This window comes from Pinus tabuliformis, chromosome 6, assembly GCF_031772625.1.
Source record: "Pinus tabuliformis cultivar Carrire ecotype Pingquan chromosome 6, CPIR1, whole genome shotgun sequence".
In the NCBI taxonomy this organism is placed as follows: Eukaryota; Viridiplantae; Streptophyta; class Pinopsida; order Pinales; family Pinaceae; genus Pinus; species Pinus tabuliformis.
The window spans coordinates 1484766333-1484792324 of record NC_142292.1 but is presented as its reverse complement, the minus strand read 5'-3'; the positions used below and the strand labels follow the sequence as shown (position 1 = coordinate 1484792324).

The following is a 25992-nucleotide window of genomic DNA, read 5'->3' as shown; positions in this document are numbered from 1 at the left end:
GAGAGTTTCCCAGTTGATATTGGAGTTCAAGGGTAGTGTACTATCAATTGTATAATCATCTAAATTGTATAGGTGGTGCATGCAGTTAGAGGAAGGCCTATGAGGATTGTGTAATTCCAATTGAGGAATTTCCCTAATTAATAAGGACTAGTTCCCAAGGAAATAGGCACTAGGGAAAGAAGAAAAAATGTTAAGTATTAGCCTAGGCTTGTCTAGGAAGCTGTGAGACAGATAGAGATAGCGAAGAGGTTGCTCGGGCTTGAGGAAAGCATTGTAATCTTCTAATATTTTCTTACTAATGTAATATATAGATAGAAGGGGGTTTCATTTGTTGCTTTCCCCGGGAAATCATTGTGTAATGTGTTGATTAAATTCATTCTCTTGTATGCTTCAAGACTTCTCGATCGATTAATAGTTTCCACTAATGAGTATAGTAGATTCAACTATATTGTTTTAGTAAATTACAATTAGCAATTCGAATCTATAAGGAATTTCTACATGGTATCAGATCATATATCACTCTAGAAGAGGAGAATACGAGTTTTTCTTTTGCAGGGGAAATCGAATTTACAATATCATTCTTCAGAGACAGTAGGATTTTGTTCTAGAGATTGAGGCTCGAATATGCCTTTAAGGGCATTTCGAACTATATTTCTTGTAAGGACGGGATGGAGACAGTGTTGGAAGACAATGGGCTGAAGGAATTCATAAAAAAATATATCCCTAAGCCTCCAACAACAGATGCTCGATATTTGGCAGAGTGGATAAAATGTGTTGCAAAGGCAGAAGGATTATATTAGGAGTTTGATATCATATTGTCTCAACCCTCCACGGGAAGGCTACACCATATGCAATGTGGCAAGCCTTGATCGATTTGTTTCAGGACTGCAATGACCACCTGACATATGTTTCATAGTTAACCAGCTTAGTCAAGCAATGGTTAAGCCAACCAAACTCTATTGGAAGGCAGCGAAACATGTGTTGAGATACCTTAGATGCACCACTCAATTTGGTCTTTGGTACAGACAGACAGAGGGAGTGAAGTTGTAAGGCTTCACAGATGCAGATTGGGCAAGGATTCCATCCAACAATAAGAGCACATCAGGGGGAATCTTTAGTATTGGGTTAGCAACAGTTTCTTGGTACAACAGGGAGCAGAGATCAGTTGCACTTAGTTCGGCAAAAGAGAGTACATGGTTGCTAGTCAAGCATCGTGTGAGGCTATCTAGATGAGGAAGATTCTTGTTGGGTTATTTGGTCAACAGATGGATCCTACATTGATTTACTGTGACAATCATAGTTGTATCAAACTCTCTAAAAATCCAGTTTTTCATTATTGATCCAAGCATATCGACATCCGGTATAACCATCTATGAGATTGTGTGCAGAGGAGAATCATGTTGTTGGGGTACATTCTACAAAGGAACATGATGCAGACATCTTGACTAAGGCACTATCAAGAGGCAAATTTGAGTTCCATAGAGGCAGGATTGGAGCATATGATAATCCCTTTCTTGTTGAGAGGGAGTGTTGAAAATACAACAAGAAAATCCTAATTTATTTTTTTCCTTGAATTAAATTAGTAATAAAATTATAATTCCACGTCACAAAAAACTTGTACGAGTTAACTAAGTTAATTTGACTTAGTTGGCTCAGTTAATTTGAGTTGAGGGTCTAACTTGAGTCATGTAGAGTGTCTCAACATTATAGGAGCCCTGGTTGAGTTTATTTTGAATTGTAATTAATTAATTCAATTTAACTGAGTTAAAGTCAGTTAAACTAGTTCCAACTGATGGAGGAACTAATAGGAGGTCAAACAATGGGGTGTTGCTTCATGTGTTCAACTAGTTAACTAATGATTCACTCATAAATAACTCAGGCATGTCAGATCTGAGAGTTACCCAGTTGAGATTAGAGTGCAAGGGCAATGTACTATCAGTTGCATAATCATCTGAATTGTACAGGTGGTGCATGTAGTCAAAGGAATGCCTATGAGGATTTCACAATTCCAATTGAGGACTTTCCCTAATTAATAGGGGATAATTCCCAAGGAAACAGCACAAGGAAATAGGGACTTGGGAAAACATAAAATTGGTTAAGTATTGGCCTAGGCTTGTCTAGGAAATTGTGAGACAAGTAGAGATAGTGCAAAGGTTGCTCAAGATTGAGCAAAGCATTGTAATCTTCTCATATTTTCTGACTAATGAAATATACAAATAGCAGGGGTTTTTAGCTGTGGTTTCCCACGGGAAATCATTGTGTAATGTGTTGATTAAATTCATTCTCTTGTATGCTTCGTGATTTCTCAATCGATTAATTGTTTCCACTGATGAGTAGAGTATATTCAAGTCTATTGTTTTAGTAAATTACAATTAGCAGTTTGAATCTATAAGGAATTTCTATAGTTTCTTCCATTTCTCCATATAGAAAGAACTCCTTTTTGGATTATCTTTGAAACACATTTTCTCCAATATTGAAGCTTCATTCTAATCTCCTTTTATCTACATAGTTATTTTGTTGGTCCTAATAAGTACTCAGATTTTGCTAAACTTGCTTCACTATATTTTCCATTTCTTCCATGTTGTCCTACTATAGAGTTAATCATACTTCTACAATCTCCTAAGTAACATGCGAGTTGCACTTTTGTCCATACAAATGTATCCATTATTATTGGAAAATTCAACTAAGGGTAGGTATTATTCCCATTTAGGTATTATTCCCATTTTTTGGTTGTTTCATCAGATACATTTCAAACGTGTCTTTTTGAATTATGTTGACTCTTCCTTTTTTACTAACTATCTCTAACTGGTAAGTTTTACCAAACCTAGTTTTATGTGTATACATTGAAATAAACACTTCCAAAACAAGGGATTAAACTTTTAGTTGTGATCTATCACAATTAATACTTCTTGATATCAATTGGCATGAGTCGATACCAATGATACTCTAAGCATATTAGAGTAGAACCAAAAAAATGATGAGGGCTACTACTTTTAGTTTGGTTCATGGAAAATAAGTTATGGAAGTTGCATAAATCATGGTATCAAGTCAATCCATTTATGTCAACTGAGTGAATGTCAACCATGTGATTAAGAAAGGCTTTAGTCAATCAAACCAAATTGAAACTAATAATACTTATTCTTGTGGTTGAGGAAATAGTCAATCAAGTCTGATTGGGATGAAGCTAATTAGTTTAAAATTTCAAGTTTCTTTTATTTTTTGGAAGTTTCTAGTTTGGTTGGTTGGGGGACGGGAATTCTCTTTCTAAAGTATCAATTAAATTTAAACAAAGACATGGCAATACAAATTCCTTTAGTTGCATCATTGTGTCATATCATTGTCATGTTAAACAAATAGGGAAAGAGTCAAGTTAATAAGTATTCTTACTAGTTGAGTGAAATTATGGACCTAAGAAATTCATTCAAGTTATGATGGTGATCCAATGGAAAATGCACTCAAATATGGTCATAAATTCCACCCAATATGATTGCACTTGAAATTATACTAATTAAATCTTCAATATTTTATGCAACTATCTATATAAGCTAATTCTACTAACATGTTAAGTCATTATGTAAATAGAAGAATTGAGGAGGATGTTGGGAATCATGATTGTCGTTAGACCAAAACCGTAGGTGTTAGTCAACGATTGCATCGCCAGAGATAACGATCCATGAGAGGCGGGTAGTCCATGTCGCGAAACACGCGGGGAGCGTTGGTTTATCTAATGTCCAACAATCTCTCCCTCCCCCCACCCCCCAACACAAGTCGAGTGTGTATCGAACTCGTGACCTACACTCTGATACCACTTGTTGGGAATCACAATTGTCATTAGACCAAAACCTGTAGGTGTTAGTCAACAAACCCATCGCCAGAGATAAGGGTCCACTAGAGGTGGGTAGTCCATGTCATGAAACACACTGGGAGCTTTGGTTTATCCAATGTCCAACAGAAGAAACAAGTTCTTAATAAGTAACGCAAACAAACTATTGCATATATGCCAAAGTGGAGGCTAGCGAGCAAGAATTCAACAAATAGTTAGAATATAACTAATTATCTATAAAATAAGATAGCTAAGGATAAATACCATGAGGAAGGAGGTAGTGTTGGATAACCCAATAGACCCTAGAATCCTTCAAAGAGGATAATTCAAGGGTAAATTGGAAGACACCCTAATCATCAAACATGATTTCACAAACACCTATTTATTACCCAAGCTCTAATATGTGTATTGCATGCACATATGGGGAGATTCAGAGGATGGAAGTTGTCCATAAATATAATCACCCAAGGTTTCCTCACGTTTGAACATGTTGTGTGTACCAACCTTCATTTCATCCCCATTGAAGAAGTGCTACATAAACTTCTTATTTGGAAAAAATGCATGGAGGCAAGCTTTGATTAGACTAGCCTTAACCTTTCTTTTTGGATCATGTTTGAGACCTTACAACGCTTTCTAAGGATGCACCAAAAGTTAGTACTTCCTTATAGCCACATAAGAGGGCAAATAAATCCATATATGAATTCTATAATACCATGGAACCCACTAAGAACACAAGGGAGCATGTATTGCCTTGATTAAATCCATTCTTGTTAGGAAACTGGTCAAAATACCAGCTTGTTCAATCATGAGAAAACAAAAGAAGGGTGAATGTAACCTTGATATCCTTTCAATAAAAAAAGTTTATTCCAACGGTAGGATCCTCAACTAGTGTCAATTCCAACGCAAGGACACCAACCTTCAACAAGAAGTACTTTTTATTATCCTTTCTTGTGTTTAACTAGGAAGTGTCACAAGGCCACCAACTCAAACAAACAAAAAAAGACTTGATCTCAATAATAATTGTGCCATGGAGTGCCACAAAGGATATCGACCAATTGTTTTTCCGTGACAATGCATTCATTGCCTAGAACAAAAGAATGGTTGAGGTAACTAAATATCTACCCTCAAACCCTACAAATATTATCAACCATTATTAGATGTGATTAAAGTTTGAATTCAAAAAGGACAATAGCTACATAAATCCAATCACATAAGCATATATAGGATCGAAGTAAATCGTCCACCCTTTCCTCCTCATGTCCAAAACTAAGGTAGAAGTACAATGCTAGCTAGCAATCACAACCAACACAATGGCGCAAGGGAGCTTCCTCCTATTTTTGAAGAAGCTAAATGAAGAAGGTAAGGAGTTTAACAAAGTTCACATCCTGTTCCATTATTTACTACCTAATTGATGAATGACCAAAGAAATAGAGGAAAAGAAAAATGGAGGTTCATATATCATCAAGTCAAGATGTGGAAGTAGGCCAAATACTTGGTGCTATCAATCCAATAAAGCTAATATTTTGAAGGCCCCAAATTACCACTCAATAACACAACTATTCCAATGGATAATGCAAAGCCCATTAATGAAGAACCCTGAGACTTGTGCATCCTTAGCAATGACCCATCGATTAGCAATTAAGGTCTAGGAAATGGATTTAGTAGTTAACATCTAGGTGGGGACTTTATAACAACCACAACTACTATACCCTACATTGAAGCCATTTATTCCTTTGCTAACCCAAATTTTATAGGTCAAAAATGAAAAAGCCTCCAAGGTCATAGTTGATATCATGGGTGACGAGGAACCTCATTCCCAAAATTAGTGGTACTTTATCAATATGGATCCTTTTGTCACCTAAAAATTACTCACTTGTGATATTTCCACAAGTCTTACCGAAATACATCGTTATCAACATTTATTACCTCCATTTCACCTCATTTTCCACCTCCACTAGACATCTAGACATTGATGGGACAAATGCAAATTATGACCTAATAAGGGAAATGTAGATATTATCCCTAAAATTGCATTGCCAATGTAGAGAGTACTCTCAAAAGTTGCACAACTCTACAAAATTCACAATTTTGATTATTTATCGCTTGAATTTGCTAAAAGGAGAATGTAGATATAAGTGGACATTTATAAACCCTAATTGATATTCTTAGTCTTGATTTGGTCATATTTGACCATTATTTTAAAGAACATGTCAAGGGGGTTTAACCTCTATTTTCCATATAAATAAAGGCTTGAGGTCATTCCATCCATCTATAGCAAAATTATGTCGAAATCACTCCAATCATATCGAGCACCATATCCTCTTAATATTGCTTTCATTTCCATGCTAACTACACACACAATCAAAGAGGGGATTGCCCCCACCTGAAATAATCCATTCACCTATCTCATGGAGGGGTTTTGAGCCCATATACTTCAACAAGCCCATCTATCGAATGTAATCATTGGCCTTTCCATTGGTTTGTTTTTTACATTCTTTCAAACTCATTATTTATTTAATGGTGTAGTTTCTTTCTTGTATTCTTAATTGCAGGAATATTGTAGGGTTTGGATCCTGTAGAGTGGATCTAAGATGTGATTTCCATATTTTGCATATTTATCTAAATCTAAGAAAATCATTAGATTAGTATTTATTTGTACACCCTTGCTACACATTATACCAAGTAGGTCTTTAGCAAGGAATTGAGGGTAAGTTGTCAAGGTGACAAGTAGGATGGTGGAGCTTGTAACTAGGATGAAGGTTATCTTTAAAAGCAACAAATAGGGGAGTTCAAGGATAACCAACCTAAGTCCATGCTTACTGCGATCTAGGGAAATGACAAAATTCCCAAAGGAAGATAATAGTAATACAGACCAAACTAGTGGGTCTAACCAATAAGAGGAGTGGGGGGTAAGGAAGAATGAAAAGATGAAGGGAGCACCTCAATACCTAGGATGTAATCAAATTTCTTGATTACATCCTAGCAACTAGATGATCCACCTATTATTCTGATTGTTTGGGTGGATCAAGCAATGGACCTCCAAATGATCACACAACTTGCATAAGACAATGAGTATTAGTTTATGTTAATGCAAGCTAGATAGAAGAATTTGGATATCATGCAATACATCACAGCATATGCACAAGAGAGGATAAGGAATGCAATTTACATGGGAGTGCAAATACAAAACAAGACTCCAAGGAAGCCCATGGTAGGTTGAGTGCATTAGCTCTCAATGAGCAACCACTGGTCTGAATTGATCGCCCAGCACCATGCCATCCAAGTCTCAACCAAAAACATGGTAAGATAACACTTCAGTTTCGGGAATAAGATTAGCCATCGTCTCCTTCATACCAAAAGAGATATGGCACATTTGAGAATATAGAACAATCAAACCAATACCATGGAATATGAAATTGAAGCCATTAGAAGTTTATTCATGGAAATGTGACCAATGTTAAAAAAAAAAAAAGAGGATGCGGAGATTGGCAACTTAGTCCTTGAGGCAGATATATAATATCAAGTACAAGAAGTAGTGGTGCAAATGCAGAAGAGAAATAAAAAAATTAAAGAGACATGGAACACATGAAAATCATATGAACAACAAAAGACATCTTAAGCCTTCCAGGGTCTTATACTAACCATCACTTCTTTTCAAGCAATGAAGGAAAATATATAAGTTGCGATCGAGCAATGCAAAGAGATCTTGACCACAATTGAGCAGATATAAATCATGAAGAAAAGGGAACAGCGAGCCAAGGCCATAGGGAAGAAGATCAAATGAATGCTAAACAAGGCAAAGTAACAAAGGCCATGTTCCTATTGGGGTCTTCTTAGTGAAGAACCATTCCGTAATGGCATGGGTGATTCTCAAAATCAACCCGACCTCTCAAACCCACCAAATTGCCCCACTCCTCAAATTCATTGCTTCCCCATCTACAATTCTATCCATCCAAAAATTGTTTTCCCAAATTTGAAGGCAAAAACAATAAAATAAAAAATCTATTCACATTATTTTGAATGGTCAAGAAATTTTGGGTTTGTAGAATGTTTACACTGCTGCTATTTTTTATAAGCAATCATAGACTACGATGCATTTTCATAACCCTTCCACATGGTGGAACCTTAGGGCCATAGACATGTACATCATAACTAAGTTCATGCCTTAATCGATTCATGTCTATGGACTTGCATATATTCACTAATTGGACCTTTGCATTGGACATTGTAGTAAAAATATATACAAGGATAAAAAACAAGAACATTATAATTCAGCATTGAGGTGCTTTAATCGATTCATGTCCTTGGACTTGCATATATTCACTAATTGGACCTTTGCATTGGACATTGTAGTAAAAATATATACAAGGATAGAAAACAAGAACATTATACTTCAGCAAGGAGGTAGTGGAGGAGGTTGTTGATGGAAAATAAATTAAAAAAGCAAAGGTTGAAAGAGAACCTTTTGAGCATTAAGTTGAATTTTCTATTAACCAATCATGAATTAAGACACTAACAATACCAACATTAGACAAACACTAGGTAACATAAAGAACAAGGTTTTAGGCAACATAAAGAACAAGGTTTTAGGCAAATATGGGAGACATTGCTAATAATGTTCAATATCAATTATCATCCCAAGTAGAGGGTTTCAATGGTCATGTAAGCTGCCACCATCGGCATCAACATGCTTCTTGACCATCTAGTTCCAAACAAGAACCTTTTGCTCTTCTTAGTGTTAGCTATGCAAGCAAGCCATTTCTCCTAATTTGATTCATATATATATATATATATATAACACTATGCAAGCAAGCCATTTCTCCTAATTTGATTCATATATATATATATATATATATATATATATATATATATAACTATTAATTCACTCTATGGTCTAATTTTTTTTAGTTTTCTAAGTTCGTAGAGTTGATTAAATGTAACTTCCACAAGAATAATAATGAATTGTTTTAATTAACACAGAAATGGTGGTTACCATCTCAATTAATATCGATGCTGGTATATATGTTTAGTTAAGACAGGTTTGACTGGCGCTTACTATGAACCAGTTCCGCATGAACCAACATCCCCTACATCAATTGCATGTATAACATCAACTCTTGTAAGTTTTAATGGCATATTTTTGAATATTTTAAAGGGATATAAACGTTTCACAATGTAGAAAGAAGTGCATTGCAAATTTCGTCAGTGCTGTATTGTTTCATCGAGTGCATTGTATATTTTGTCATAGTCCTGCAATTTTATAAAAAACTCAATGCCAAATTTTAAAGTTTTGACAAACAAATTTTACATTTTAAAAAAAGATGCATCAAAAATGTCATAGTTCTGTAATTTTTTGCGCGTCTAAAGTGAGATGTCAGATTTAAAGCATTCAATAAACAAGTTTTACATTTTTTGACTTATTGCTTCAAATGACACTGACAAAATGACCACCAACTGAAAAACATGTAAATTTTACCATAGTACTTCGTGTTTATCCATAAAGCGTACAATCTAACATGTCAAATTTAAAACTTTTGGGAGACAAGTGTATTTTCTGGTCTATTATTAATTCAAGTGACAATGACATCTTTAGGTTTATTGCTTCAAATAACAATCACAAAGTGACCACCAACTGAAAACGTAAAAAATTTCATAATATTTCATGATTATGCACAAGCGTAATCTATAATGTCAAAGTTTACACTTTTAGTAAACAAGTTCTGCATTTTGAAGTATATTAATTCAAGTGACAATGACAAGTGAACATTAACAGAAAACATCGAGAATGTGGCATTACATGAGTAACTTTTAGAAATGACAGCACTAGGAACAACTACGATGATCTACTACATCCAGAACGTCTTAAAACAAGGGCTGGCCAAAGAAAAAGTTTTACAGACAGTCCATCTATTCATTATTAAAAAAAGATTGAAGTAACAGATCAGGATGTTATTGATGATATAAAATATATGGTCCTTTAACCATGTGAAAATGTCACTGATGGCATACTGAACACTAACTGGAAATATATACCCTGATCCATGGCATTTAAAAACACCGTTCATCCCATATGATATTTATCCAGAAAAGAAAGCTAAAGAGAGCTGTCGAAAATAGAATAGAAAATAATAATCGGGAAAAATATGACAAAATATTCATTAATAGAATTCTCTGTAAAAATTACAGTAACAGATCATAATATAATTAGTCATATAAAATATACTCTTCTTATGCAAGGAAAGAGTTATGAACCCTAACTGTCTTATTACCATAAAATGGGCTCACGGGGCAGTTAAGCTCAACCAAATGTGACCATGGCTGATTAAAATCAACCAATTCATGCACGTAATCAAAACTAACCATCGGAATTTGAACCTAGGTCAACATCCATCTCAACCACTAAACCACTGCTGCTGACCTGACCTGACAATATTTTAAGATCACACCAAAAAAATCATTATCTGCAGAACAGAATTTCAAGATGCATCATATAAGTGAAAATAAAACATAGATTAAAAAACCAAAAGAGTTAATTGTCTATATTAATAAAAAAAAATGTAGTCAGTAAAAATAACATGGATCCTCATATGGCATCTATTATACTTGTGTAAAGCACTAGCGTTTGCTTTAAGAAAGATTTGAGACTAGATAATACCAAGAGAACCTGGGGCATGGCATGAGAAGGATTGCAAACACTAATGCAACAGATTCTCGGTAGAATCAGCATATTTCACATATACATCTTGTTTCGGAATAGCTTCACAGGTCAAATTAACCAATGCACAGGTGCCTTCGCAGAGATCCTTGTACAAAAAATACTTCTAAGCCCACTACGAAAATGTCCAAAAATCAGCTCGGACTCTAAATTCCGAGAACCAGTAAGCAAAACACTATTATACATGGCATGCAGATGGCAACTTCGGTATTGGATACATTCCACTTGAAAAGGCTGCCAAAGGACCACCTCCATAAGTAATAAATAAGAGTCCAGGCCAATTTGTAATTACTGTTTATGTACATAGCTTGCCTACATAAAATAACTAAGTGCCTTTTTCCGCCTTGAACCTCCTTCACCATACAGATCATTCCACTGAAGTAGCTCTGTCATATTTGCTGACTCTGAAGAAACACTAGCACATACCTGCAATAATGAGAGAACAAACAATGAAACATAAAACAAGAAATCTGTTTGCATCTTCAGAGCCGGTTTATTCTGCAATAAAAGCATAAAATATTTAAAACCCAAACCTGTTCATGGGCATATCGCATGTCAGTCATATTCAAACGACGAACATCATCACTGACACTCAGTGCTGGTGGAGGTCGGCCATCTGCTGCTGCTTGATCTTTTTCCTGTTAAGATTTTCAATAGCAGCAAAACATTAGCCCTGTCAAAAAGGGGATCAACATGACAAGCAACAACCCGAAGGAAATGTTTCATTAATACAAACCCAAATGCAGCATAAAACAAAATGCCAGATTTACGACACAAAAGTTGTGCTTAATTTGGTTGGCATTCATTATTACAATATAAAAGTGTAATACATATTCTCTATATACAGTGATTAAGGTAGCGGGGATTCACGCCACCTTATCCAGGAGGCACAAAACCAAGACTGGGATGCAATGTGACTCCAGTAAAGGACCACGAGGACACTAGCCTACTGACATAACATCGTCCCATCAGCATCCTGGCGGTGGCAAGCCAGGATATCACCGAAATGGCACAGTCAAGAACAAGACCAGGTACACAAGTATGGGTGACTTCAGAAAAGATACCCCTTAGTCACAGCTCTCGGTAAAATGCGGCCTATTTGTACTAAAACTAAAAATAAAAATAAAAATAGAATAAAAATAAAAATACTTGACATGACTCTGACAAAGTTGGGGTCTTCAATCATCCGAAAGAGCTTATTGCTTGACCAATGAAATCATTAATCATGTGTTTGCATGTTTTTACTCATTTTTAAATCAGTTACATCATTCAACTCTTTAAATATTTGATACAAAAATGTATCGATGTTTATGTGTGTGTGTATACAGACACTCAACTGATGTCCAATACAACAAAGAGCTCAATGCCCCCTTCACAACCCATGTCACCCACATACTAGAGCACCGCTATTTATTAATTAAACGAGTAAGCAAATTCTAAATATTCCTCTGAACTGTTGAAATACTAGAGTGACCAAAAGCTTTGTAAAGAGGAATACCTTCTTTTCTTTTTCCAGAATTTCTCGGATAGGGCAATATGCAGCTGTAACACACAAGTTCTACAATAGAAGAAGAATCATATATTAGGTCAACCAACCCTGCAACATATCTCAATTCCAAATAAATTCAACAAAGGAAATTATCAACTTAAAATGAAACTACCTTGAGATCACTCCCAGAATATCCCTCTGTCATACTTGCAATTGCATCCAAATCCACGTCTGGTGCCAATTCCTCTTTTGCAAGTATCACCTTCAAGATTTTTGCCCTGTTTGTTGTATCTGGCAAATTCACCATTAACCTGCAAAACCATTGCAATGAACATCAGTAACGAAAACAATCACATCACGTAAACTCAAGTTCCAGTTCAGAGAGGAACTGCCAATTAACAAAAATAATACACTGAACCAGAACTGATCAAGCACACCTCCGGGGAAGTCTTCGGATGACAGCTTCATCAAGATCAAAGGGTCTATTGGTTGCAGCAAGAACTAGTACTCGTTCCTTGTCCTTAGTGCGCAATCCATCCCAGTTTACCATAAACTCATTTTTCATCTTACGCATGGCCTCATGTTCTCCAGGACTCTCCCTTCGACCCAACATACTGTCAACCTGCAAAGGAGAACCCATGATAAGACCTACAAAGATATAAAAACATAATGGAACACATTATAATGTAAGCAAAACAGCTTGGGCTACCACTGAAGATTAAAAATTCACCTCGTCAACAAATATGACACTTGGTGAAATTTTACTCGCCAACGAAAATACTGCTTTGACATACTTTTCACCTTCACCAAACCACTGCCGTTGCAAACCAGAGAAACACACTTCAATGTGATTGTTACATAAGTGTATAAAAAAGTAATAAACAACACTTGCCAATCAAACTGATACCATACCTTTGATGTAATGCTTGACATTGAAATATTTATAAAATTGGCACCGGCTTCTGTTGCAACAGCTTTGGCTAGCATTGTTTTCCCGGTTCCTGGAGGACCAAATAGAAGGATACCCTTGCAAGGCTGCAGTGAAGGATGAAAATGATTATTTACACCTAACTAAATTGAATCATAGACGTTATAGATGTAATGTAGACTACAATAAAAAATATCAAGTGAAACTATAGCATTTTATTTGCAGTTACTGAAAAATCTTTATACTTGATAAAAAATTGCATCCAACCTTTGTTAGTTGACCTTTACAAAATAGCTCAGGCCTTTGTAAAGGAAGCATCACCAACTCTTTCAGTGTATCTTTCACATTCTCCAGAGCTCCGATATCCTCAAATGTCACTCCAATGTCGCTTGGTGGAATCACATCAGCCAAAAGTCTCTTTTCAAACTCATTCTCAGTTACAACATCCTGAAAACATACATGGTATTAATAATTGAACACTCAAGCAGAAGCACAGAACTTGCTCAAAATTTAGGCTTTACCTTGAGTGACTTTTTGGAACCTCGTGACTCATTTTGAATTCCCTGTAATATGCTCAGCCCATAACGAACACTGGCATAACAATAGTTTACTTCAAAAACAGAATTTTGATAGAGTCCAAAAGCATTCAAGTAAAAAATGAGCTACCTATAAAAGTGAAAAAGACATCAATAACAAAACATTTAACGTGCAGGAAAAAATTAATGTGTAATCTGGGAAAATATGATGTAATTACCTTTCACTAGTGATGACGAGCTTTCCATCTCTGGCACATGGTTCACAATTATTCATAAGATGGTGGCTCAAAGACCAACCAACAATTTTCTCTGCACCTGAAACTCAAAAAGATACTGAGCATTTTAGCAACCAGATCATGTGTAATGCATTTATGGTGCCAAAGACAAAGAAATAAATTAACAAGGTAAAATTAAATAGCAGTGCAGTGCAGAAAAAGGCGACAAATCCAAGTTCAAATCAACAGAAATCAATAACAGCGCCCATCGTACACAATAAATATGTCTGTGCCAAGAAATTCCAACAGAGCTAACATGATCAATAAATAAAATACAGTCATTTATCCAAGATTTTCTTTCCAATAAAACTGCCAAAAGCATTTGTTGAAGCAAACAATTGGAAGATGACTATTTATATTTAGACTCGTGGCAAAAGCAATAACAAATCCAAGAAAGTTCATAGATTCTTGACTAAGGAAGCACTTTTTGAGTTTAATTTGGAAAATATGTTGGCAAAAGAGTCCAAGTAATGGTTTGTACTTGCCGAAGAACTCAGAGTACACCTACTCTATTCATCAGTTTTCTCATACTGCACATCCTCTTGATCATCTTACAGCGATCATAAACAAATCTCCTGGAATTCAGCAACTGAGAAAGCTCTTCAACAACTTTTACATGCATTGTATTTGTGTGTCACACTAGTGCTTAGTCTCTTTGACTTGCAACAGCCATTTTCAGTAAGAAATGGACACCAATTTTCCTTGGGTGGTGTTCTTTATTAGAAGGGACAACCAGTTACTCATCATTCTGAAATTTTCTCTCGCAAAGTTGAAATCGACAACATTTCTCACTTAGAAAACAGACAATTTACTCATACACATCGGATGCTAATAAATCTCTTCTTGACTGTCTTAGCAAGAAACCAATTCATGTCTTAATCAGCATTCTCGATGCCAGGTAAATATGTATGAAGAGTGGACAAAGCACCAATTTTCTCTGTTTTGCAGGACACACCATAGTCAACCTGGAGCCTTTCCTGGACTATCCTTTGAAAGATGAAATGTTAGATAAGTTGGCTCACTTGTGTTCCAAAAGACTGCATGACAATCATTTCAGCAAAAGGAATACTTTTCTCGGGGAAATTTTGGTGATTATAAAATTCTCCATCATCTAAAAATTATTTTTATTGGCCAGCAAAGAAGAAAATGTTGAAGGCTATTATTCAGCATTTTATGTTTCCCTTGTCTAATATTGATTGGAACTCCCATTTTCTCAGTCGCTCTAGGCAAGCTGGAAAACATTGGGTTGTCAACTATAAATTTCTTTGTTTCAGTCCAATACAGATAGTCAAAGAAGTTGTTAAGGCCCTTGTGCATGCATTCCAAATCATCATCAGCGCAAGAAATAATGGGACATATATCTTAATACAGTTTAGCACAGTTATAACAGGGCACCTCATGGATAGGCATCAGGTTCCATATAACTTTCAAGCTATAGACCAAGTAAGCAATATTTGGACAGAACAATTCAAGAAACAACATCATAAGCTTTTATGTTATAGTACTGGAACCATCAAACAAGGTTGGATCAATTCCTCTTGGACTCCATCTACTAGACCAGTAGTCATATGGGGACATGCAGTATATAGTTGCTACACAAATCTACATATCTATATGCAATTTCCCAGCTTCTTGAAACTTCAAATGTGGCATTTCCAAAAAACGATCATTTTAAAAACTCATAACTATTTCCCCACTTTGGATGACATATATATATGATATTATAGATAGAATGTTCCATAATGGATAACATTGAAATACATGTGCATGGCATTTATTTCTGATGGGTTAAACCCAATTTACTAATGTGGATCTCAATTTGTAGACATGAATTTATATATAACTTTACATATTGCAATGCAGACTCAACCAAATTTTCAACATGTTGCACTCACCTTCATTCGTAAGAGCTTGATCCTTAATGCAAATTGCATCAATGCCATCACATTCCAAATTATTGCGAGATAGAACCTATAAAAGAAAATGCAAAAACGTTATCACTGCTTTGATCTAGAAAAAATAAATAAATATTTAATAAATGCTAAGTAATTGCTTATGAGTTCTGCCATGGTTACACAAATAACTATGTAAGAGATAAATTGGGCCAGATTTAAAATCTCTTTCAAGAAAATAGACAAAAAAGAAGTCCTTATCTATTCATGAAAAAATTATCAAGGTGGGGTGCTGTAGTACACATGCTTTCTTGCTGGTACAGTCCATTTTTCAACATTTACAGCCATCCATCCAGATTAGCTGACCTATGATGGTCAATTATTGATAGCACTTGCCGCTGTCGATCCTCTAAGCACCATTAATAGCTCAATCAAGGCCATAGAACAGATCATTTTGCTGTGGTTATCCACAACAATTCCGTGATTGAAAAGCAAGCATACAATGGTGCCCCCAAAAAGACACCCGAAATTCATCCACAGGGTGTATCACAAGGTAAATTTAAACAAGCCTGATGAAATTTTTATTGATATTACTGTTTCATAATATGAGAATATATGTCACGAGACTATGAGATTATCCTGATTTAGGACTGGATTGAGATGTGGAAACTACATCGCTGGCATTCCTAAAGTAGCAGAAACCTGACTAAAGGCCAGTTTATATTTCATTTCCAAATAGTCTGCATGTTGAGGTATCACATCTTGCAGCACTTGGTTATGCATGAATACTTTTGTTGCACTCTCCCATTGGTTAGGACTTTTCGGCTAAGCAGTGTCCACAGCTCTGTTGTCCTGTAAGGGAAAAAATTCCTGGCCTGTCCATGCAATTTAGTTCATTCCTTTATATCAAAATTATCTGGGCAACTAAATCTGCCATCAACCTAGAAGGTTCTCAAAACCTCCTCCTCAGAAGAGGTTCTGCCTTAAAATTAACTTGTCTAAAGACCTTGAAAAGGAAAGGCTCTCACCCAGCACCTCACGCTCTTCAATGTCCCAATGTTGCAAATATCATGTTGGTGAATATATTGCCAAGAGACTGAAAAGAAACTTATCAGAAATAATAGAGTATCAGGAAACTAAAAAAAATATTAGGATATAACAGTGAATAACCCTTTTGCTTTCAATCCCCTGCTTTTTCTCTTTAAAGTGGACAAAAAAATCCAAAATTTTCAAAATATCCCCAATATTTTACATCAGCTTGTGATATTTTGACAACATATCATAATATTTTCAAAATATAGTGACACTTTCATACCCCTCAAAATATCATGATTTTTTCCACCAAGTATCAGTGAGTTCAAAGACTCGAATTGCCAATATTTGCAAGTATGCCTCAAACAAGGACATTGAAGATGTATGGGTTCAAGTGGTCCAAACGAATTCACAAGACACAGGCTACGATAGCCCAAAAGGCACAAGATAGCAATCCTTTGACTTCTGTTGGGATAGCTAGAAGAAAGCCAATGGCCTCATCCACAGTCAAGGACCCGATGCAATCCCCTCGAAATGTCACCCTTGGAGGCCACAACAAAAGGCACACTGTTTGTGTCCTCTCTTGGAATCCTAGGAGTCTTTTAACCCCAATGAGGCCAAAATAAAACCCAAAAATTCCACCATGCCATCAACTTTGAACTCCAAAATTATAACTGGTCTAGGTGATAACGTTAAGGGTAACATGGATTCCATTTCTTTCTAACCCAATGAACGTATCAGGATGCAATGTAGGAGGGATCCTTACTCCAAAATTTAGACATTTTGTCTACAATACGGAAAAAAAAAGCTTTGGGTTTTCTTTTCAAAAGTTCATTGAACTTTATTTGGCAAAATGCAGGCATTTTTACTCCCCCCCCCCCAACACACACCAACCAACGATGAATGGGAGATGTATCAAATCTAGTCTCTCTCTATGTTGTTGTCATCGATTAGAATTGAGAGAATAGACACACCATAGGGATTAATGTCAATTTTGCAATTAGTAAATATTCATATGACCTGCATTGCAAAAGAAAGAACACAACTTTGGAAGTGGAAAGCTGATAAACTTCCAAAAGCTCACTGGTTTGTCTATGGTACTTTAATATGGTTGATGCTCCGGGGCCAAGAAGGAAAGAAAGGGGAAGCTAGTTCGGATTAAATGGTAGGAAGATCCCATCACACAAGTGACAAAACCGCTAGTTTGAAGGATTATGGTAGGCCAAGTAAAAAAGAGCTTGACAATTTCTTGCCCAATTCATTGTTAGTAAGTTAAAAACTGAATTTAAATTTGCTAAGAATTCCATACAGAAAAGGCATTCCAAAATTTGACTAAAATAAATGAAGCAACAACATAAGAAACAAAATACAACTTACATTGCGAATGCTTGCAAGATTTGCCTTTGCTTTAAGTGTTTCAACATCACGCTCTAATTGATGTTTCCAATCAACAATTAGGGATTCTTCCTGTATTTAAAATGAGAAATTTGTTATGTATGGAATTGATGTACGCAACAATATCCATCATATATTTGAACAATGAAGAATATTTAAATACCTGAGGCATCTGCACAGTCACTTTGTTAGGAAAGAGTTTAGACAAAAGCTTCATTGCCTTTGGAGCTTCTTTGTTTCGTTCATGTAACCTCCCAAAGTTATCCTGCATTTTTCCAAAATTCAGCACATCATCCATATAAGATAATAATAAGAAGATAGAGGTTCAATTGTTTAAATTTTGGATTCAAATTTCAGAAGAATACTGTAAAACTCGAATCAAAATCAAAATTAGTCCTAAATTTAAAGACAGCAAAGTAGGAATCTGTATCAACATTAGAACAATACGATGGCCATGCACACTGTACAGTCAAACAATCCTGACTATCAATTAATTTTATTACATGGAGTTGTAGAATGTTTGCTCATGTGATATTTGCTCTTATCCTATGTAACAATGGAATATAACTTGGCACATTTTTTGCAGAACAGAGATTTTGTATTGTGTTCACTGTTGACAAAGCTCAAAGCTCAAGAGAAACTTCATGCTTAAATAGACACCCACCTTTCACAATCGCTTAGGATATCTGCACTGGCTACTTACAAATTCTCAATCAATGTGTTCTATCTACTCATAATTTCGCTCATATCAATCTTGGTGACCAGCGCCCCCTCCAATTAATCCTCTCCTTAAAGATCCAAGGTTGCTCAAAGCAGGGGAGTAGGAAATAAACAGCATATCCCATTAGTCTACATTTGTGTACCCTACATAGAAAATAGGCCATAACCATAACAAGCGCCAAATTTTGTATCTGCTTCATTCAGAATAAGACATGAATTTATAGAGTCAGGGTACCAATTTGAAGCACAAGTGTCGTCATGGGAGCATGGAATGCATTATAACTTTTGAGGTATCAAGTGTCATCACTGCAAAAATTGCATGAATTAGAGTCTTTAATGTTTCTGCTCACTGAGTAGGACAGGCAGTGGATCAAAGCACAAGGGACAAAGGGACCTTCAGCATATTGTAGACCACAAAGTGGTGAGACCCCGTTTTTCCCCTAAACTTCCCCCTGGGATGTCAATCAATATCCTTAACACCAGTTCCATGGGGCCAAACCAAACCTCTAACTGCACATCATCATAGTGACGGACAAATCAACCCCAGACAGACCTTGAGTAGGGCACCTCAAACCCATCAGACTACATCCCAATTTCAAAAAGTAGCGTAAGTTCTATAGAGGCCTCTTTCCTTCGACCTTGGATGTTAGGAGAGAGGCTCCCTCATTCTTCTGCCCCCCACAAGATCATATAATCAGATCCCAGTATGGTGCCCAATAACTCCAACAACTAGCAAGCACCCCAGCCACTCCCTTCGATCTTGGTCATCAAGACTAAGAGACTAACAAATTGCCTCATTTTCTTGAGCAGCACCAAGATATTGAATCGAAAACACTCCTATATTTATGACATTACTTGTGGATTTTGTTTTAGTTAGACCTACTAATTAGCTCAAGGCTGCACTTTTTCCTTTTCCTTTTGCTTTTGCGCTCCCACATTGTATTCACACTAGATGTATATTTTATTCCCATTAACCTACTTCCATGGTCTTATCTGATTAATATGAAAGTTTACAATATCCATGTACTGCAATTTTGTACAATAACTTGTTTCAAAACATATTGATGATACCACATACCATAAAACACCACGGATTTTTTAAGATGTTTCAAGAAGAATAAGAAAATTTGTTGGATAGATATCTAGTTAAAGAAATTTGGGTTGAACAATAGGGTAGGACTAATTTTGATGCATCAATAGAATGATTTTTCTTTCCAATTAGTGTAGCATTCAATAAGCGTAGGCTTGCTTATTGAAAAGAGGTGGTCACCACTTTTGCAAATCATGCACCAAAGGATATAGCAACCCATTTTTTGAAAATTGAAGATTGTAGTATTCGTTTCTGAGAGTGCAAACATTAAGGCATGATTACATCATATTAGAGATAGTTTGAGAGATCTAGAGGTCTCAATTGTGTCAAATTGTTGGATAAATATTAATCATGGACTCCCCATTAATATATTATTTTTCTGGCCCAAAAAGGATGCTGATATTGAAATGTTATGGATAACATTTTAACATAAAGGATTGTACATATTTAATGGGCCTCTCTAAAGAGGCAATAGAGTAAAATTTGGTACACATTGTAACAAACAATGTTTCAACTAGGAAGATGAATCGTTCCCATATAATTTGTAAACTCCCTGTCCATTGTGTCAACCTCTTCGTGAATTTTACTGAGGTAAAGGTGAAATAGGAGGTTTGAAATTGGTGATCATATTGCTATGAAATTGGTGGTCAGGGTGATACATCAATCAAGTGTTCAAGAATCAACCCAAAGAGAAGGATCTTAGTATGCAAGGGTGAAAGATACTTACCACCCTTATTCATTTGATTGAATTTTATTGAATGTTAAATTTTACCTTGTTTTTCAGTATCTGGTTGTAAGAACTTTTATTACTTTTTATTATAAAATTACAAGAAGAAGAAAAATTGTGAAGTCTAGCTCACTTCACACAAATGTTGATAGTTCATTGGTAGGCAAAGAGAATTAGAGTAAATATTCATTCATGTGCTCTACTAAGCAAAATCATCCTTACCTCACAAAATGCACACAATTTGGTGTTTTGTACTCAATTTTAACCTCTATATGTGGTATTATGCTGCCTTGTATGATGATGGTTATAGCAAGAGAGGATTGTGGATAGAATGCTAGATTACCTCATCCAAGGCGATCAGTTTCAACCTAATTGCTCAAGCTCAATGAGCATTCCACTAGTAGCAACAATTAAGGCAAAAGATGTCATAACCAAGATGCATTTAATTATTCTACAACATGTTTCAATGTCTATTACCCACTGTATCTGTCCTCTAATTATTACACCGAGAAAACCAATGTTATATGAATAAAACATAAATTTCCATTGAAGGTAAGCCAAAAATTATGGTGTCTTTTAAACTCAATCGATTTGTTTTATTCTTCCCTACAAAAAGGCAAGGTATTCAAGATTTATCAAAGCTATCTTCAATCATGTTAAAATCATCCTCAAAAACCTAGGGTTCTTGTTCACCTTTCAGGACCTAACAAGCATAAAAATTAACAACTCTTTATTAACAAATTGATTTTGTAATTGAACTACCTAAATTTTAAATAATGAGACTTCCCATCCCTTACTCATCCAAAGAAGGGAGAGAAGTCACTTCCCTCCAAATAAACACCATTACAGTAGAGAAGTTAAAACCAACTTTCACAACTTGATGACAGAAACAGATTGCTCGTCTATCATGTATAAACATTCAAATCACTACCTCTCAATTTTGGTTTTCATTCCCCTTGCATTTCAATTAAGGATAACCGTTTTCTTCTATCTTTGGACTCTAAAATTCTATAAGTATTCATTCTATTTTTGAAATTCGATCCCCCACAGTTGGGAACTATTTAGTCATTTGATTCAAATTGGTCTCACTTCCATTTTCTTTACATAAGCCATACTCTCTAGGAATCTTTATGCTAGGTCTCTGAACCCTATCATAGGCTTTTACCCAATATCAAATACATCAAATTTCAGGGATGTTTTATTATTATTTAGATTGGATGAAAGCATTGTGTCAATGCTTTGGTAACTTTCACTTTCCACACTTTTCATTGGCCACATGCCCTTTGTGTGTGGTGATTCCAAATGACACTCCCTTGGGTTTTACCAAAGTTGATGGCACAAAGGCAACTTAGGCATCTTCCCAAGTCCTAGTATGATTGGAACACAAAAAAGAGAGAAGTTTGCAAGCAATAGTGCCCTTCTTCACCCATGCAATATTGTTAAAACATAAAATAACAAGACCTTCCATCCCTTCATCATCCAAAGAATGGAGAGAAGTCATTCCCTCCAAATAAACTCCAAAGTAGTAGTCTTGAAACCAACAACTTTGAGTTCTTGAAGAACATAAATTTCTTGTCTGTTGTTTTCTGAACATTCCAATCATTGTCTTTCTATCTAGGTTTCCAAGACCATTGCATTTCAATCGAGAATATTCAATTTCTACCAAAATTTGGCCTCCAAAATCCTAAGAGTATTCATTCTAATTCTTATAATGTCATCAATAGCACTTAGGAATTATTTAGTCATTTAATTCAAATCAGTCTCAATTTTGTTTCTTTTTCTTTACATAAACCTATATTCCTTGGGAGTGCATATAAGTGTCCAGTCCCTAAGAAATACTTTTGCCTAATATCAAAAACTTTTAATGGATATTTTTATCATCAATTAGATCAGATGAAAGCACCTTGCCAATGAAAATTGGATGAAAGCACATTTTCCAATGCTTTTCGCAACTTTCCCTTTCTACCCTCTCAATGGATGACTGCCTTTTATGTTGGGTTATTCCAAATAATACCCACAAGCTTTATTGTAATTGATGGCACAATGATAATGATTGCATCTTCCCAAGAATTATTATGATTGAAAAATAATGATTGCATCTTCCCAAAGAATTATTATGATTGAAAAATGATAAAAGAGCTTTACAAGCAATAGTGCCCTTCTTCACCAATGCAATATTTTTATTGCCCTCATCTTTGAATGCACCATTTCTATGATTTTGAAAGGGAAAAATAGCTAAACCCTCGCTTAAACAATGTTTATAAATTGGGATTGAAAACATAGTGAGATGGGAGAAACCTAAATGAATAAAGAAAGATGAAGACAATCACCAAAATCAAGACGAGATCAATGTTGTCACATTTGCATCAATGCTTGAATTGGAAACAAAGTTGTGTCAATAAGCAACACTCTAAAAGGGCTAATACAATGTCTAAAAATCCATGGAAGAATGTCCAAAGTTGAGAAACCTAGGTTGGTTAGTAATCAAAGGAAGTAAGGTGCCTCCCCTAGAGATTCCCATAACATCAAAGGCAAACAACCTCCATTAATTAAAAGTTAGTTGGAAATGCATGCTTGTCCTTGTGTTCCCTAAAGGAGGCGAAAGTAAAACAAAATCGATATGAAATAAAAATAGATCCATGATGCCCAAACGAATACTAAGGTACTATAATCGCGACATATTGGGAAGAACACTCCTTAACTGACAACATTTAATGGGTGTTTAGTGCCCATAATATACAAGATCAAATAAAAACGAGGTGATCAATCTAGTATCCCTAGCATTGCTTCCCGCTAGGGATCTCCTACAAAGCTCAACATCTAAATATCATGTCCTGCCTTGAGTGTTGATAAGCCCTCAACTAGCTCAAGTGGATCATCAAAATTGTGTAACAAATGACACGGGAGATAACTTTGGATATATTAGTTTTAAATATCATCTTTTAATGAAAAAGGTTTTTTTTCTAGGAACCGATATAGGTCGTAACTTTTATAATATAAGTAGATTTTTTACAATAATAACAAGCATCAAGTCCTCCGATCCTAAAACTTAACATATCGTAACTCTAGATCCTATCAAACATCTAATTTCCTCTAGCTAATGCTCTCTTATAAAAGAGGCTAATAACAACCTCCTAATCATAATGGGGAGAAACACTTTACAAGGTTGGTTAGAGCACTTTGACCTATAACTCGTGTCATCTCATTATATTTTTTTCCAAAGAAATATTAATATTAGGTGACCAAGGTAAAACTTTTTAACAAGGACCTTCCACAAGGCCTATAATTTGTTATCAATATTATGATAGTCATCCATCTTTAGAAAGATAAGAAAAAGCTATTTCCCATATAAACAAAATGTCATATAAAATATTATTCTTTTTCTAATTACTAATATCCCATTTTTGAATGAATATTCGGAGGGCATAAAGCCTCAGAGCAATTTGTAAAAAACCCTAATTTAACTAACTCTCCGCTTCAACCATTTCAATCTCATCAAGAGAAGAGACAGAATGTCTCACCTGGATTCGCCTCCTCTTGCCTTGTCCCCTCCCTCCTCTTGACCAATATTTCTCCCTTGTCCTCGAAACCACCTGCAAGAAACGCAGATTGGTTCAAGACGAGGGAGGAAGATGAAGAGATTAAATTCTCCAATAGTGTTCGTTCGTAAATTCCCACCACCTCCAAGATTAACTCCGATCAAAGCTAAATTTGCTTCAATCGATTCACACACCACATCCACCTATGGCATTAGAGACTCTAAGAAGGTCTGAGGATGGTACTCTAATTGCACACCTTCTCAGACTGGACCCTAGATCTCTTCCTCTCCCCTCAATTCTTGGTTTAGTCAACAACTCTCTATTTGAAAGAGGTTGGGGGAAGGTTAGCAATCGTTGGTTCCAATAATTGAATATGACAATTAGAGGATTTGGTGCAAATTTTATTTTGTGAAAACCATGGTTGAAAAGCTTGATAAAATTTATTGTCATTTGAGAGACTTCGAAAGTGGGAACTGAATTATCAAGCAAAATATTTCATTATTTAAGCATTCTATTTGTTGTCCAATATTCATATGATGTAAAGTAATGACCATGGTTAATTGTCAATGTGTAAAGAGCTGAAAAAATAATGTTACATTGATGTTTTTATCTACTATGTATGTTGAGTAATCAATTGCTTTAAGAGGATGGAAGGTCTCTAATTCATACTTACAAAAGCATATTGTTTCTCATATTGAAACTGTAAATAAATATCCATGATGATCTGTCTATGCTAGAAACAAAGTTAGAAATTATAAGGCTGCCTCCATTTATTGTAATAAGAAAAATGTTTTACCTAATTTTAATGAAAAATGATGATCTGTCTATGCTAGAAACAAAGTTAGAAATTATAAGGCTGCCTCCATTTATTGTAATAAGAATAAATGGTTTACCTAATTTTAATGAAAAACCAATGTTTTATTTTTCTAGTGAAAACAGTTAAATCTATATCTTATCTATATCCATATATTACTTGCCACAGGCATGTACAAATGCATGTGTCCATTGAAAGACAAGACCTTTCAAAGCCTTGCTGGAACACAACAAAACTACATACCATAAATTCTTTGCCCCCGCCTGGGAAAAGGTGATCCAAGGCTCATGATTGAAATATGGAACATGGAAGGATCTCACATTTGTATGGAAGAGCAGCATTTTCAGAAAGCTAATTAATTGCGTTAAAATATGTTCCTTGTAGAATCTATCCTAATGAACTGCAGATGTCAATGCCCTTTGTGTATGTGCTATACATCTGTAGAAATAATGCAAATATATTACTGTGGGTTTGGAAATTTATACAACTATCATATTCACCCAAACGTTAGAAGAGTTCTGCATTGTACCAAAACATGAAAAGCACATTAAAAATACCAGTCTACTCCTGCACGTCCTTGGTGTTTAATAAACTTCCAAGCAAGTCTATATCTCAAAGGTAGCATAGAAAGCTGATTGCAATGTTAATTGCATGACAAGGACTCACTGTAGTGTAGCAGGATAAATTTAGAACATTCTCAACGTACAAATAATTTAATAAGTTGGATGTTCGATATGTGAAAGACTTATGTCTAGCTTCTAACTGCTACCACATCTGTGGATGTCAAATTAATAAAAATACCACATCTAAGACAAAGATTTACAGTTATCTCTGCATAAGCAAAGAGCACCAGCATTCTATATAACCTTGAAGATATTGACATCATATTGACATCAGATAAAGCACATCAGTCAATGCCCATTGAACCACCTCTAAATGAGGAGTTCACTGAATGTATTCATATGCTTAAAAAAAACTCATAACACAAACAACACACCTCATTTCAAATGATTGACT

At 35.4% G+C, this 25992-nt stretch overlaps 1 protein-coding gene across 2 annotated transcripts in view; it reads right to left on the bottom strand.

Moving 5' to 3' along the window:
* Positions 1 to 10335: 10335 nt before the first annotated feature.
* The window catches only part of LOC149264240 (uncharacterized), a 35703-nt gene continuing 20046 nt past the window's right edge, over positions 10336 to 25992 (bottom strand). The window contains exons 16-29 of one of the 2 annotated variants that reach the window (XM_089427859.1): positions 24144 to 24215; positions 18249 to 18350; positions 18068 to 18157; positions 15662 to 15737; positions 13710 to 13806; positions 13477 to 13546; positions 13223 to 13402; positions 12940 to 13062; positions 12758 to 12841; positions 12465 to 12649; positions 12200 to 12338; positions 12037 to 12096; positions 11072 to 11176; positions 10336 to 10964 (exon numbers count right to left, since the gene is read on the bottom strand). In XM_089427859.1, the coding sequence (XP_089283985.1) occupies positions 10851 to 10964; positions 11072 to 11176; positions 12037 to 12096; positions 12200 to 12338; positions 12465 to 12649; positions 12758 to 12841; positions 12940 to 13062; positions 13223 to 13402; positions 13477 to 13546; positions 13710 to 13806; positions 15662 to 15737; positions 18068 to 18157; positions 18249 to 18350; positions 24144 to 24215 (1497 nt within the window). In that variant the 3' untranslated portion in view covers positions 10336 to 10850. The remainder of the gene's footprint in view (positions 10965 to 11071; positions 11177 to 12036; positions 12097 to 12199; positions 12339 to 12464; positions 12650 to 12757; positions 12842 to 12939; positions 13063 to 13222; positions 13403 to 13476; positions 13547 to 13709; positions 13807 to 15661; positions 15738 to 18067; positions 18158 to 18248; positions 18351 to 24143; positions 24216 to 25992) is intronic. The other variant, XM_089427866.1, reaches the window with a different exon arrangement.